The sequence below is a fragment of the Thalassophryne amazonica genome, chromosome 7 (genome assembly GCF_902500255.1).
Source record: "Thalassophryne amazonica chromosome 7, fThaAma1.1, whole genome shotgun sequence".
NCBI lineage: Eukaryota > Metazoa > Chordata > Actinopteri > Batrachoidiformes > Batrachoididae > Thalassophryne > Thalassophryne amazonica.
Window position 1 is genome coordinate 88,740,781 of NC_047109.1, and position 13,522 is coordinate 88,754,302.

Here is a 13,522-nt window from a genome sequence, read left to right on the forward strand (position 1 = left end):
CTCGTAGCTGTGGTTGCAAGGTCTCTGGTGCCTGTTGTGGCGGCAATCCCCGAACCTGGTGGTGGACACCGGAAGTAAGGGATGCCGTCAAGCTGAAGAAGGAGTCCTACTTATCTTTGTTGGTAGGTGGGACCCCAGAGGCAGCTGACAGGTACCGGCAGGCCAAGCGTGCCGCGGCCCGTGCAGTCGCAGAGGCAAAAACTCGGGTCTGGGAGGAGTTCGGGGAGGCCATGGAGGAGGACTATCGGTCGGCCTCGAAGAGATTCTGGCAAACCGTCCGACGCCTCAGCAGGCGGAAGCAGCTCTCCACCAGCACTGTTTACGGTGCGGGTGGGGAGCTGTTGACCCTGACTGGGGATGCTGTCGGGCGGTGGAAGGAGTACTTTGAGGATCTCCTCAATCCCATCGTCACGTCTTCCGAAGAGGAAGCAGAGACTGGTGACTCAGAGGCGGACTCATCCATTACCCAGGCTGAAGTCACCGAGGTGGTTAGAAAGCTCCTCGGTGGCAAGGCTCCTGGGGTGGATGAAATACGTCCTGAGTACCTTAAGTCTCTGGATGTTGTGGGACTGTCTTGGCTGACATGCCTCTGCAACATCGCGTGGTGCCTCTGGATTGGCAGACCGGGGTGGTGGTCCCTCTGTTTAAGAAGGGGGACCGGAGGGTGTGTTCCAACTATAGGGGGATCACACTCCTCAGCCTCCCAGGTAAGGTCTATTCCAGAGTACTGGAGAGGAGAATTCGACCGATGGTCGAACCTCGGATTCAGGAGGAGCAGTGTGGTTTTCGTCCTTGTCGCGGCACCCTGAACCAGTTCTACACGTGCCATCGGGTGCTCGAGGGTTCATGGGAGTTCGCCCAACCAGTCCACGTGTTTTGTGGATCTGGAGAAGGCGTTCGACCATGTCCCTTGGGGCACCCTGTGGGGAGTTCTCCGGGAGTACGGGGTCCGGGGTCCTTTGCTAAGGGCTATCTGGTCCCTGTACGACCGCAGCAGGATTGTGGTTTGCATTGCCGGTAGTAAGTCAAACCTGTTTCCAGTGCATGTTGGCCTCCGCCAGGGCTGCCCTTTGTCACCGGTTCTGTTCATTATTTTTATGGACAGAATTTCTAGGCGCAGCCAGGGTGTAGAGGGGGTCTGGTTTGGGAACCACAGAATCTCGTCTCTGCTGTTTGCGGACAATGTGGTTCTGTTGGCTTCGTCAACTCAGGACCTTCAGCATGGACTGGGGCAGTTTGCAGCCGAGTCTGAAGTGTCTGGGATGAAAATCAGCACCTCCAAATCCGAGTCTCTTCAGGTCGGTGGAGTGTCCTTGCCTCGAGTGGAGGAGTTTAAGTATCTCGGGGTCTTGTTCACAAGCGAGGGACAGATGGAGCGTGAGATCAACAGACGGATAGGTGCAGCATCTGCAGTGATGCGGGCGCTGTAACAGACCGTCGTGGTGAAAACAGAGCTGAGTAGGGGGGCAAAGCTCTCGATTTACCGATTGATCTACGTTCCCACCCTCACCTATGGTCATGAGATTTGGCTCATGACTGAAAGAACGAGGTTGCAAGTACAAGTGGCCGAGATGAGTTTCCTTCGCAGGGTGGCTGGGCGCTTCCTTAGAGATAGGGTGAGGAGCTCGGTCACTCGGGAGGAGCTCGGAGTCGAGCTGCTGCTCCTCCATGTTGAAAGGAGCCAGCCATGTCCCATTGGGAGGAGGCCCCGGGGAAGACCCAGGACACGCTGGAGGGACTACGTCTCTCAGCTGGCTTGGAAATGCCTCAGGGTTTCCCCGGAGGAGCTGGGAGAGGTGTGTGTGGATCGGGAGGTCTGGGTGGCTTTGCTTAAGCTGCTGCCCCCGCGACCCGACTCCGGAAGCGGAAGAAAATGAATGGATGGATGGATGGATGGATCATGTCAAGTACCTCTCCCATACTGCTGAGGGTTCTTATTTTTGGGGTAAGGTGCAAGGAGGGGGTGATTTGTTAATTGTCTAATGTGAAAGAACAGGTTCAACTGTAAAAAGTAGAGTATAAAAGCAATTTAATAGCTGATGACCTCTCAGAAAATTGGTCCTAAACATGCCTGTTGAAACGAAACACACTTGAATCAGAATATGATATACTTGTATATAAAACAATCACTTACTATTATTTAATGGACTCAGCTTGGTGTTTTACCAATCACATATGTATGACAATTTCTAGACATCCACATCAAAGTATACCTGAAGCCTCACACGTTAGTAGAGTCGATTAAGTCTCTTTTTAAGTCTCTTTAACAACAGACCAAAGCAACAGGTCCAGAAGTCTTTCATGCCATCCTTCTAAATATCTGATAACAGAACTTACTTCTTTATCTTCACCACCTTTGTCATGCACTTACATCAGTGTAAAAATCTAATATCACACCACATTAGGCACAGATATAGTTAAGTAATTATTCTCCAACATATTTCCTATAAAAAATGAAAAAATTAAAACACATAAATTGGTACAAAAATGTTCAAATATAATAAAATGTTATATAAATATAAATAGATTATCCTCTTGACATAAAGAAACAAATGCTAACACAGTCTGGATTCTTACCTTTGGTCCACACGTAGTCTAGTGTCTGTGGGGGGTAGCAGGAGTTTCAGGGATGGATCCAGTTCGTTCAGCTCAATAGCAAACTTGGTAAAACCATAGTACTGTTCATGATCCACCGGCATTGCACCTGCATCGTACAAAAAATAACAAGTATTGCATCACATATTGTAATTAGGGCTAAACCTTTTCCAATTTGTGTACATTGTTGAAAACCTTTCATACTTGCTCTCCAAATACAGGTGGCTGAAGGTGGGTCTCCACAGAAAACTGCTTCATGCCACTTCCCAAAGAGTCTGTGGACAGCCTTCCCTTTCTGATCTGTGATGGTTCCCTCCACTTCATTCATACTTGAATTCCAGTATTTAGCCTGTGAAAGAATATGTCTGCATAGATCAGAGAAGTCAGCGAGGCCCATCTTGCAAAAGTGAGTCTAGGATGCTGATCCTTCAGTCAGCAGATGTTGCTGTTGACTAAAGTGAGCTGGGTGTGCTGTGGGTTTGTACTGCTTAATGAAAAATGCAGATGCATAATGAGTTCTGACGTGCCTCAGCACGCTCTCCTGCACAGCTTCAGGAGGCTTTTCAAATGGGCACATGATAAAGCAATTAACCTTCTCGTCTCGATAAAGACCTCCATTTGTCAGATGCTGACACCATCAAGGGGTTGTTGTTGGCATGTAGATGGATGAAGAGCACCAAGGGTTATTAACTAATGAAGGAACTAAATCATTTACTTTGGCTGCGATTGACACAAATGTGTAAAAAGCAAATTTTCACGCTTCCTTAACTTTTATCAAGCCCTCTGGGACTCACAGAGGGACACCATGAACACAAAAATAATGTGAATAACTGCAAATATTGGGGCTTAATTCTGAATACATCAAACTAATCAATATAAATGGCTGGAAGTAGCATGAAAATTTGACTTAACTGTGGAAATGTTGGAATGATGGAATGTTGCATAGTTATGTTGTGTAGTAGGCCTCACCATATTTGATGGGCTACAAAGGTTGGAGTTATTAAAAAAGAAGAAAATATTTTGTGTAGTGGAAAAACTTATTTCCACTTCAAAACTTTTCTTTGCCATAACTTTCAGCCTATACAGTATTTCTATTGAATGTAATTCAAATAACAGAACATTTGACCATATTACGCACATTTTGGCATCCTTTCACTGGCTTCGTGTCACTGCAAGATCGGATTTTAAGGTACTGTTACTGGCCTATAAAATTGTTCATGGACTTGCACCTCCCTATCTGGCTGACCTGGTGAAGCCTTACGTACCGGCGTGCCGGTCACAGAGGTTTCTACTACCCTGCCCCAGCTCTGTGGAATGATTTCGCGGCACATATACAGCAGTCAGATACTGTGGAGACTTTTAAATCTAGTCTAAAGACCCATTTGTTTTCCTTATTTTATCATTAGTTTTATTGTGTTTTTATTCTTGTGCTCTTTAATGGCTTTGTCTTTTTATTGTGTTCTTAATTTTTTTAATTCATTTTTTCTCTGTTTTTTGGTATTGTGCTGTGTGACGCACCTTGAGGCGATCTCATCGCGAAGTGGTGCTATAGAAATGAATACATTTTGAATTCAAATACTTTTGTTTTACGATGTAATGAAGGTAAAATGCTGCAGTTTGCTGCAACATTTACAAATAATTTGTTACTATTCCATTTGCAGTGGCGTCACACTCACAGCTCAGAGCTCACATACCGCCATATTGGTCATCAAGCAAGCATCATGCAACCCAGTGTTTACTTTGGGTGTTCAAATTGCTCAAACAGCAAGGATATTTCATTCATTTTCTTTCCAAAATATCACAAGAGGTGGAAGAAAAAAAAGATTTTAGCAAGCAGCAATCTAGGATTCAACCAACATGTAAGTGCCAAAACCTGCAGTTCCTTGAACAGCCTCTCGAGGATGGCTTAAAAAGTGAGCCAATCCCCATATAACCCAGTGTTATAATGTCCTACTTTACAACAAATTGTAAACATGTTTATTGTACACATTTTTTTGTACAGCCTGGCACAAAAAAGAAGGTTTTTGACTCTGTACCTTGCTTCAAAGTTCACAACAACTGTACATGGGGTGAACATTTATCTAACTCATCAGTTTAACCATAGATTTATGAATAATTAGAGGTTTGGTTGCTTTGAGTGACAGCAAGTGTGCCAGGTCCAGAGGCTAGTACAAGCTGCTAGTTGGTTTTCCATCAAACTTGTTCTTTCTGAGCATTTTATTACAAATATCTGAGATAATATGGGTTGCTGTACAGTGAATTGCACTAATCATCTAAGAAGTCTGTGCTTCAGAATTTCTGTTGAGTGAAATTTTGGCATTAATTAATTTGGATGTTAGTGTTATTCATACTAATTAGCAGATACTGATAGCTTGGTGATGTTAGCTGCATGGTGCCACCTCCCAGTCCACGAAAATATGTGTTAATCCCACCCGGGTCACAACTGTCTTGTTCACACATTACCATTTTCACCATTTTAGGGAGTTAGGCAGAGTCAGGCCAAGATGTTGACATTTGGAGCTGTCCCATTTGTGTCTCAAACCTGCTCTTCAGAAAACCTGTGGGTGGCGTCACGGAGGGTTTGTTCAGTATGTATGGATTTTAGTCATGAAGCATGAAAACAACCCCATCTGACCCCTCTAGGATTTATAGTCAACATTTTAAAATAGGTTAAAGCAAAGATTGATGGCCAAGTGGTTAGTGCACTTGGTTCCATTGTGGAAGGTTCCTGGTTCGAAACCCCACTCCTGCCACATTTCTCCATGTAATGTGGAGTTGCATCAAGAACGGCATCCGGTGTAAAACTCATGCCAGTTTAACATGCAGATCCATCTTGGATTTGCTGTGGCGACCCTGAGTGCAAAAACAAGGGAGCAGACGAAGGGACTTATTGGAAACAGGTTAAGATTGTAGTTCCAAGCAGGCCTGGTAGATGAAAGTGTTCAGCGTGATGTTAATGTTAGCATGAACAGCTCCAGCATTAATGTCTGATACATGATAAGCTGCCGCTGTTGTCATGAGAGAGCACACAAAGCTTATTATGCATGTTTGTCTTACCTTCACAAAAGTGATCTTGCACTGGCAAACATCACTGTTGGAGTTTTTGATGGTAATTTCCCCGTAATGCTCGATGCAGCGCTGTCCACTCAGGATGTTGTGGATGCATGACGTTACCTTGTTCCACTCGTAATGATCTCCAAACCTGTGTTTGAGAAACACATGTCACAATGTCTTTCATGCAACATGTCCAGATATTAGAGATTAATAGTACGCATGCGGCCGTTGTTAGCATGTGTATCCACTACACGAGTAAACAGGGTAGATAAAAAAGCTCACCCAGGCAGAGTTACATGTGTGGTTCCAACTGGAACGAGCTCCATTGACTTCCCCCAAAACTTGTTCTTACATCTCACATCTAACACAATCATTTATAAATATTAAAATTCATCCTGCACAAAGAGTTATTAAAATGTTTTAAAGCACAACAGGGATGAGTTCCAACATTTAACAGAAGATTTCTGATGTTGACTACCTTGCCAGAAGATGAAGTTTTTAGACTCTGCATGGCAAGCTGAAACTGGTGGGTGATGGCTGACCTGAGAAAGCAAAATAGAGATAAGATAAGATAAGATAATTTAAACTTTATTGATCTCACAGAGGAGAAATTTGCATGTTACGTCAGCTCTTAAGAAAACACACAAGGTGGGTGCAAGTAGAGGAAAATGCTCATCACACAGCGTGTGCAAGATAAGAAATGATAATAATACTTGTAACAATACAAGACATAAGAAATGAGGTAGAAATAGAATATGTATATATATATATATATATATATATATATATATATATATATATATATACACATCCTCCGGCCTCGGAGGATGTTCATTCAGTTATTTAATTTTGTAGAAAAAAGCAGATCACAGACATGACACAAAACTAAAGTCATTTCAAATGGAAACTTTCTGGCTTTAAGAAACACTATAAAAAAATCAGGAAAAAAAAAATTGTGGCAGTCAGTAATGGTTACTTTTTTAGACCAAGTAGAGGGAAAAAAATATGGAATCACTCAATTCTGAGGACAAAATTATGGAATCATGAAAAACAAAAGAACGCTCCAACACATCACTAGTATTTTGTTGCACCACCTCTGGCTTTTATAACAGCTTGCAGTCTCTGAGACATGGACTTAATGAGTGACAAACAGTACTCTTCATCAATCTGGCTCCAACTTTCTCTGATTGCTGTTGCCAGATCAGCTTTGCAAGTTGGAGCCTTGTCATGGACCATTTTCTTCAACTTCCACCAAAGATTTTCAATTGGATTAAGATCCGGACTATTTGCAGGCCATGACATTGACCCTATGTGTCTTTTTGCAAGGAATGTTTTCACAGTTTTTGCTCTATGGCAAGATGCATTATCATCTTGAAAAATGATTTCATCATCCCCAAACATCCTTTCAATTGATGGGATAAGAAAAGTGTCCAAAATATCAACGTAAACTTGTGCACATATTGATGATGTAATGACAACCATCTCCCCAGTGCCTTTACCTGACATGCAGCCCCATATCATCAATGACTGTGGAAATTTACATGTTCTCTTCAGGCAGTCATCTTTATAAATCTCATTGGAACGGCACCAAACAAAAGTTCCAGCATCATCACCTTGCCCAATGCAGATTAGAGATTCATCACTGAATATGACTTTCATCCAGTCATCCACAGTCCACGATTGCTTTTCCTTAGCCCATTGTAACCTTGTTTTTTTCTGTTTAGGTGTTAATGATGGCTTTCGTTTAGCTTTTCTGTATGTAAATCCCATTTCCTTTAGGCGGTTTCTTACAGTTCGGTCACAGACGTTGACTCCAGTTTCCTCCCATTCGTTCCTCATTTGTTTTGTTGTGCATTTTTTATTTTTGAGACATATTGCTTTAAGTTTTCTGTCGTGACACTTTGATGTCTTCCTTGGTCTACCAGTATGTTTGCCTTTAACAACCTTCCCATGTTGTTTGTATTTGGTCCAGAGTTTAGACACAGCTGACTGTGAACAACCAACATCTTTTGCAACATTGCGTGATGATTTACCCTCTTTTAAGAGTTTGATAATCCTCTCCTTTGTTTCAATTGACATCTCTCGTGTTGGAGCCATGGTTCATGTCAGTCCACTTGGTGCAACAGCTCTCCAAGGTGTGATCACTCCTTTTTAGATGCAGACTAACGAGCAGATCTGATTTGATGCAGGTGTTAGTTTTGGGGATGAAAATTTACAGGGTGATTCCATAATTTATTCCTCAGAACTGAGTGAGTCCATATTTTTTTCCCTCTGCTTGGTCTTAAAAAGTAACCATTACTGACTGCCACAATTATTTTTCCTGATTTCTTATAGTGTTTCTTAAAGCCAGAAAGTTGCCATTTGAAATGACTTTAGTTTTGTGTCATGTCTGTGATCTGCTTTTTTTCTACAAAATGAAACAACTGAATGAACATCGTCCGAGGCCGGTGATTCCATAATTATTGCCAGGGGTTGTATATATAAGTATGTACGTGGGTGTGTATGTATATGTGTGTATGTATGTATGTATGTATGTGTATATATATATATATATATATATATATATATATATACACCCATAAACGCATACCCATATACATATGCATATATATAAACATGATTGGGATTGAAAAGGAGATAGGAGATACGAGATAGGAGCATCTTCTTTTCAATATGTGAAATGGAGTTTAGAAGAAGCAGGAATTGACTTGAGTGTTTTTATATTCAGTGTTTTCACACTTATCAAGGCAATTATCTTGCTTTGATCTCTTTGGACAGTTTTTTTAAACCTCATGAGATGATGAAGATAACCTTCTACAAGCTTCTCCCAGTAAATACTGTGGAGGTTTATTTTCTCCTGATTGAACTGGCTTAAATCAGTCATGCACTTGCTCAGAAACCTTTTTTATTTTAATTTATTCCACAAATTTTCTCTGTGAGAAAATGGATCATCAGGGTTTTGAGATGGCCACCTCATTTCACTTTGTCATCTACAAGTCATTGTGCTACATCTTTGGAGGTATGCTCGGGATGACCTGTTAGCTTTTTGGTATGATATGTTAAAGTGAAACTATTCTCCCCCTGACACCCCCACAATGATGTCAGGGTTCAGACAGTGTCATTTGAATTAAAATCCTCTGGACTTTTTTTTTCTCCATTCCATTATCAACTGCAAACTTTTGTTAAGCTTTCTAAACTTGATTTTGCAGTAATGGCTTTTTGCTTGGTTGGCCTTTTGGGTATTGGTGATGGAGTACTTGCCTAATGGTGGATGATATCTCATTTCTACCTGATGCCTCCAACTCTATTATTTACTTATTTGTGATCCTCATGCAGGCCCGGATCCAGACCGGTTTGGACCGATGCAGTTGCAGGTGCAGTCGGATATTCAGGGTTTGGTCTGCAGCGGGTCTGTAATCAACTGTTTCTGCAGCATGACTCCACTTTGAAGCCGTGAACCATTGAAGCAATGCTTCGATTCAATGACTCGTGGCTCTTTGATTCGCTGCTCTTCAGAAGCGGTAAGTCCGCTTCTTAACCCCTCTCAAAGCCATTAAAATATCATGAGTCACTTTTGTGTGTATTAAAGTCACTAACTGGGACTCTTGTCTTGTTGCTGTCAAGAAACGAGAATTGTCCTCCGTTCCGTTGTCACAGCTCGAAACACTACGTGGCTCTCTGCCGAGACAGAGTCTGGTTGGAATTAATAACTTCAAAAAGAATTGCCGCTTTAAATAAAATGACACCTCTTTCCAAATGTTGTAATACTGACAAGAAACTACAATCGACTAAAACGTTTTTTCCTCCCAAAATGAAACATGCTGTATTTCTTTACAAATTACATCCTGAAGTGAAGGACAACAGCTGTAAGAGCTCAGCTCAGATGTATGGAAAGACATTCATGCCGATAATGTCTGAAAGGAAATGCTTTTGACAAAAACTACAGATTTTGTTTATTCTACTTATGTCCAGAGATCAAGGATTCACCATGTAGAGTTTATTATGTCCAAAGTTTAAGGATCCAGTGACCAATTTCATATTTATTTACTTTAAGACTCAATAAAATGTTCAATTTCAATTTAACTTCAATTTAATCTGCTTATAAAGTGCCAAATCACAACAAAATCTAAATATACTAAAACAAATACATCACAATTGTACACAGATCACAGTTGTGATATGTGTACAATTGTGATGTATTTGTTTTAGTATATTTAGTCATGGACATGATGAATATTGTTACCTGCTGGACTGTTCCTAATTTTGATTGGTATCAATGGAAAATGTCTTCTGTGAACTGTCTGTATCTCAATATGTTATTATTAACAATATATGCAGTCATATTTTTATTGATTTTATCAACTGAAATAAAAATCATATATAGATTCAGCTTTAACTGAAAGATTTTGGCAATAAATTTGATCCTGTTTACAGTTAATTTTTGTTATAGTGTTTTTTTTTAGGACATCATATTTATACAAAGTGTTCACTATGATCCATGAAGTATATTAAAAGAAGTGTGACAGTGTATGTTGCACAAGAATAAAAGAATGAAGATTATTGAATAACAAGACGCGTACGATTTTTATTTTATCATTGGGCAAAAATGCATCTGTCAGATTTTCACTCTGGATCCAGGCCTGCTCATGCTCCGTTGGGCCTTTTGGTCGGAAGCTAGTTCATCCCTGGGTTTTAATTTGGGCATCCTGCTTGAACAATGTAAAGTGTGCATGATCTTAAGCTTATGCAGAGGATTACACAGTTGCTTATAGTGCTTTGACTCTTTTGGAGATGACTCCTACAGAGGAACCTAACTTATGGAGGGCCACAATTTTTTTTTTTTGTTACAGGTTTCTCTTTAATTAAATCTTTTGATTTCGTCATGCCCCTAAATACAAGAAGGCACTGGTTCTAAATGTAGGCATTTGAATACAGGTAAAAATGCCACAGTTAAACCCTGTCATGGTACCATTCTGTTCACTTCTCTGATGCTTTTATTTTGTCACTCCTGGTCCTTTTTTATTTCTGTGGGTTCACTTCCTGTTCATGGGCACTCAGGCTTTGGGCGCACGAGCAGATGTGTTTCTATGTTTAATGAATCACGCACTATTTAACTGTTTACAGCCCCTCATTCCAGTGCCAGGACATCTAGCTCCCACCATGGCTATCTTCTTATGTCTGGTCTTTGTATTTCATTTCCTGATGCTGACTCACGCTGCCACTTTGCACTTTCTGAGGTTAGCCTACATTCTATTGGTTTGTTTGTCTGGTATCATCATGGACTGTGTTTTGACTCTCTTCCTGATAATCCAATTAACCTGTTTTGCTGTTTCTCATGTGAACACTGTCATTTATATTGTTTGAATACATGACTGTGGGGGGAATTTGCAAGGTTCACTCAAAAAAAACAACAACATGGGTGTTGTTGGTTTTTATGTTACATGAACGTAAGTATAACATGTAGCTTGTACAATATAGAATCAAATTTTAGGGCCCCTTCACACATAACATGAAAGATGCAAAAACCATAAGAAAATCCGCGAACCAAACACGAAATGGAGAACCACGAAACATTCCACCTGCTGTCGTCAGGGATGCATGGATGCACAGGTGTGCGCCACACACTGGCGACGGTTTTGTGTACTCTCGTGCATGTGCACGAGCACAGTGCAAGCAGTTGGAACATGTTGCATCACATCGCACCTCTGATGTAGAGAAAAAGAAAAAAATAAAATCAGCTGGAACATGTTTCTCCACATCGTGCTGCTGATGTGGAGAAACAGAAAATAAAAAAATACATGGCACCCGTGGGTTTCAAACCTGCAATTTACAAAAGCTCTAATTAGCAGACAGAAACTTTACCACTGCGCTACCATCGCTATCCTATAACAGGAGCATAAAATGCCTAAAATCAACAAGGAGATTAAACGTATTAAAAAAAAGAGAAATTAGATGAGGAAGTCTTTAATTTTTGCTGTAATAACTGACAAAACAACATTTGTTACAGCATATTTTTGGTGATATGTGACTGAAAGTGGCGTATTTGCCTCTGTTTTTAATAGTGTGCACTGAGCCGTCATCTTCTGCAGCTGTCAGTGACTTTCTGGCCAGTGATCAGCTGAAAGGCGGCTCACTGTGTGCACTAGCTGGCTGCTCCTCATCTGACATGAATAGCTGTAGCGACAGGTTTTAGAGGCGTTAGAGACAGCTCCGATTTTTCACGACTGGCATGCAATTCCTCCTTCGTGCCCTAGTCGGCTTCAGTCCTGTTATGTGTGAAGGGGCCCTTGTGGGTGAACACATTCAAATCATGTTGTTTTAACATAACATGCAACAACTTAAAATTGAACTTGCTCAGTGAACATAATAAAATTATGGAAAGTATTTCCACCTAAGTGAAATGCTTTAATGTAGCCAGAAACAATTTTGCTGAGTGACCTAAGTGTAAATTTGTTGGGTCAACATGATGAATTTGCCTTACTGTTACTCAATTACCATGGTTTAGGCCAACTAGATTTGCAAGAGTAAATGGAACAAAAAACAACAAAACAAAACAGTAAGTCCATTTGGCTGCACGCTTGTTTGCACTTGGGGTCGCCACAGCAAATCCAAGGTGGATCTGCATAAATTGTGCTGATTTAACACAACAAAGTTAGGTTGAGGTGGTGGCCAAGTGGTTAGTGCACTTGATTTCAGTACAAAACGTTCCCAGTTCAAACCCCACCACCTCCACATTTCTCCATGTAATGTGAAGTTGCATCAGGAAGGCATTTGGTGTGAAACCTGTGCCAATTCAACATACAGATCGACCTTAGGTTTGCCGTGGTGACCCCAAACCCAAACAAGAGAGAAGCACTTGTTTTTGTTACATTTACCCTTACAAATCTAGTTGGCCTAAGCCATGGTAACTGAGTAACAGTAACGCAAATTCATCATGTTGACCCAACAAATTTACATTTAGGTCTACATTGACCTTTTCAAATCTAGTTGGCCAGAACCATAAAAATTGGGTAACAGTAACACAGATTCATCATGTTGACTCAACAAATTTACATTTAGGTCTACATTTACCTTTTCAAATCTAGTTGGCTGGACCATAAAAATTAGGTAACAGTAACACAAATTCATCATGTTGACCCAACAAATTTGCACTCAGGTCACTCAGCAAAATTGTTTCTGGCTAGTTTAGTGTATTTTACTTGGGTGGAAACATTTTACATATTTTTTTTTTATGTTCACTGAGCAAGTTATTTTTTTGAGTGCTGAAAGGTTTGAACTAAGCTGAATGTAAACTTATGGAGTTCAACTGTGTGCACGCTATTAAGTTCTCTTCTGGTTAAAATATTGGTTGATAACAGCAAATACATTGGGAAGAATGCAAACCTGTTCTGCCACAAAACGAAAGCCTTTATCAGGCCGATCACACTCGTAGGTCTCTCCCAGGACGGGGTTGAAAGGTTTCCCCCCGGTTCTGTAGTAGCTGGAGGCATAGCCCGTTACAACGAATGTAGCCATGTAGACCTACACAGACACACACAGCAAAGCAGTTACAGGTGCCCTACTTGTGTAATTATTACAACAGAAGAAATGAAAGAAGGTTTCTTTGTAAATCACTTAAGAATGTTGCATTTTGTTGCAGCCGAATATAAATTCTACATTATAATAAGTATGACATTATTGGCGCATAATGTATGCAAACGTCTATTTGAATTTGAAGCAGTAATAATTTCCTGTCCATTTTGCAGTAATATCAGCAATGATTCTGGTTTGAAACCTCCCACGGTAACTGCACAGTACCCAGGAACAGCACTGATAATTAGTTCCACAGCCAAACGGGAGCCAGCACACACACTTTTAATTGCACATTTATGTA

At 40.9% G+C, this 13,522-nt stretch overlaps 1 protein-coding gene across 3 annotated transcripts in view; it reads right to left on the reverse strand.

Annotated features, from left to right (window-relative positions):
* osbpl3b (oxysterol binding protein-like 3b) overlaps nucleotides 1–13,522 on the reverse strand; it is a 147,950-nt gene that overhangs the window by 5,186 nt on the left and 129,242 nt on the right. For all 3 annotated transcript variants that reach the window (XM_034174991.1, XM_034174993.1, XM_034174992.1), the window contains 6 exons: nucleotides 13,033–13,170; nucleotides 6,128–6,191; nucleotides 5,932–6,010; nucleotides 5,653–5,797; nucleotides 2,800–2,944; nucleotides 2,578–2,704 (listed from right to left, as the gene is read on the reverse strand). In XM_034174991.1, coding sequence (XP_034030882.1) covers nucleotides 2,578–2,704; nucleotides 2,800–2,944; nucleotides 5,653–5,797; nucleotides 5,932–6,010; nucleotides 6,128–6,191; nucleotides 13,033–13,170 — 698 coding nt within the window. The remainder of the gene's footprint in view (nucleotides 1–2,577; nucleotides 2,705–2,799; nucleotides 2,945–5,652; nucleotides 5,798–5,931; nucleotides 6,011–6,127; nucleotides 6,192–13,032; nucleotides 13,171–13,522) is intronic.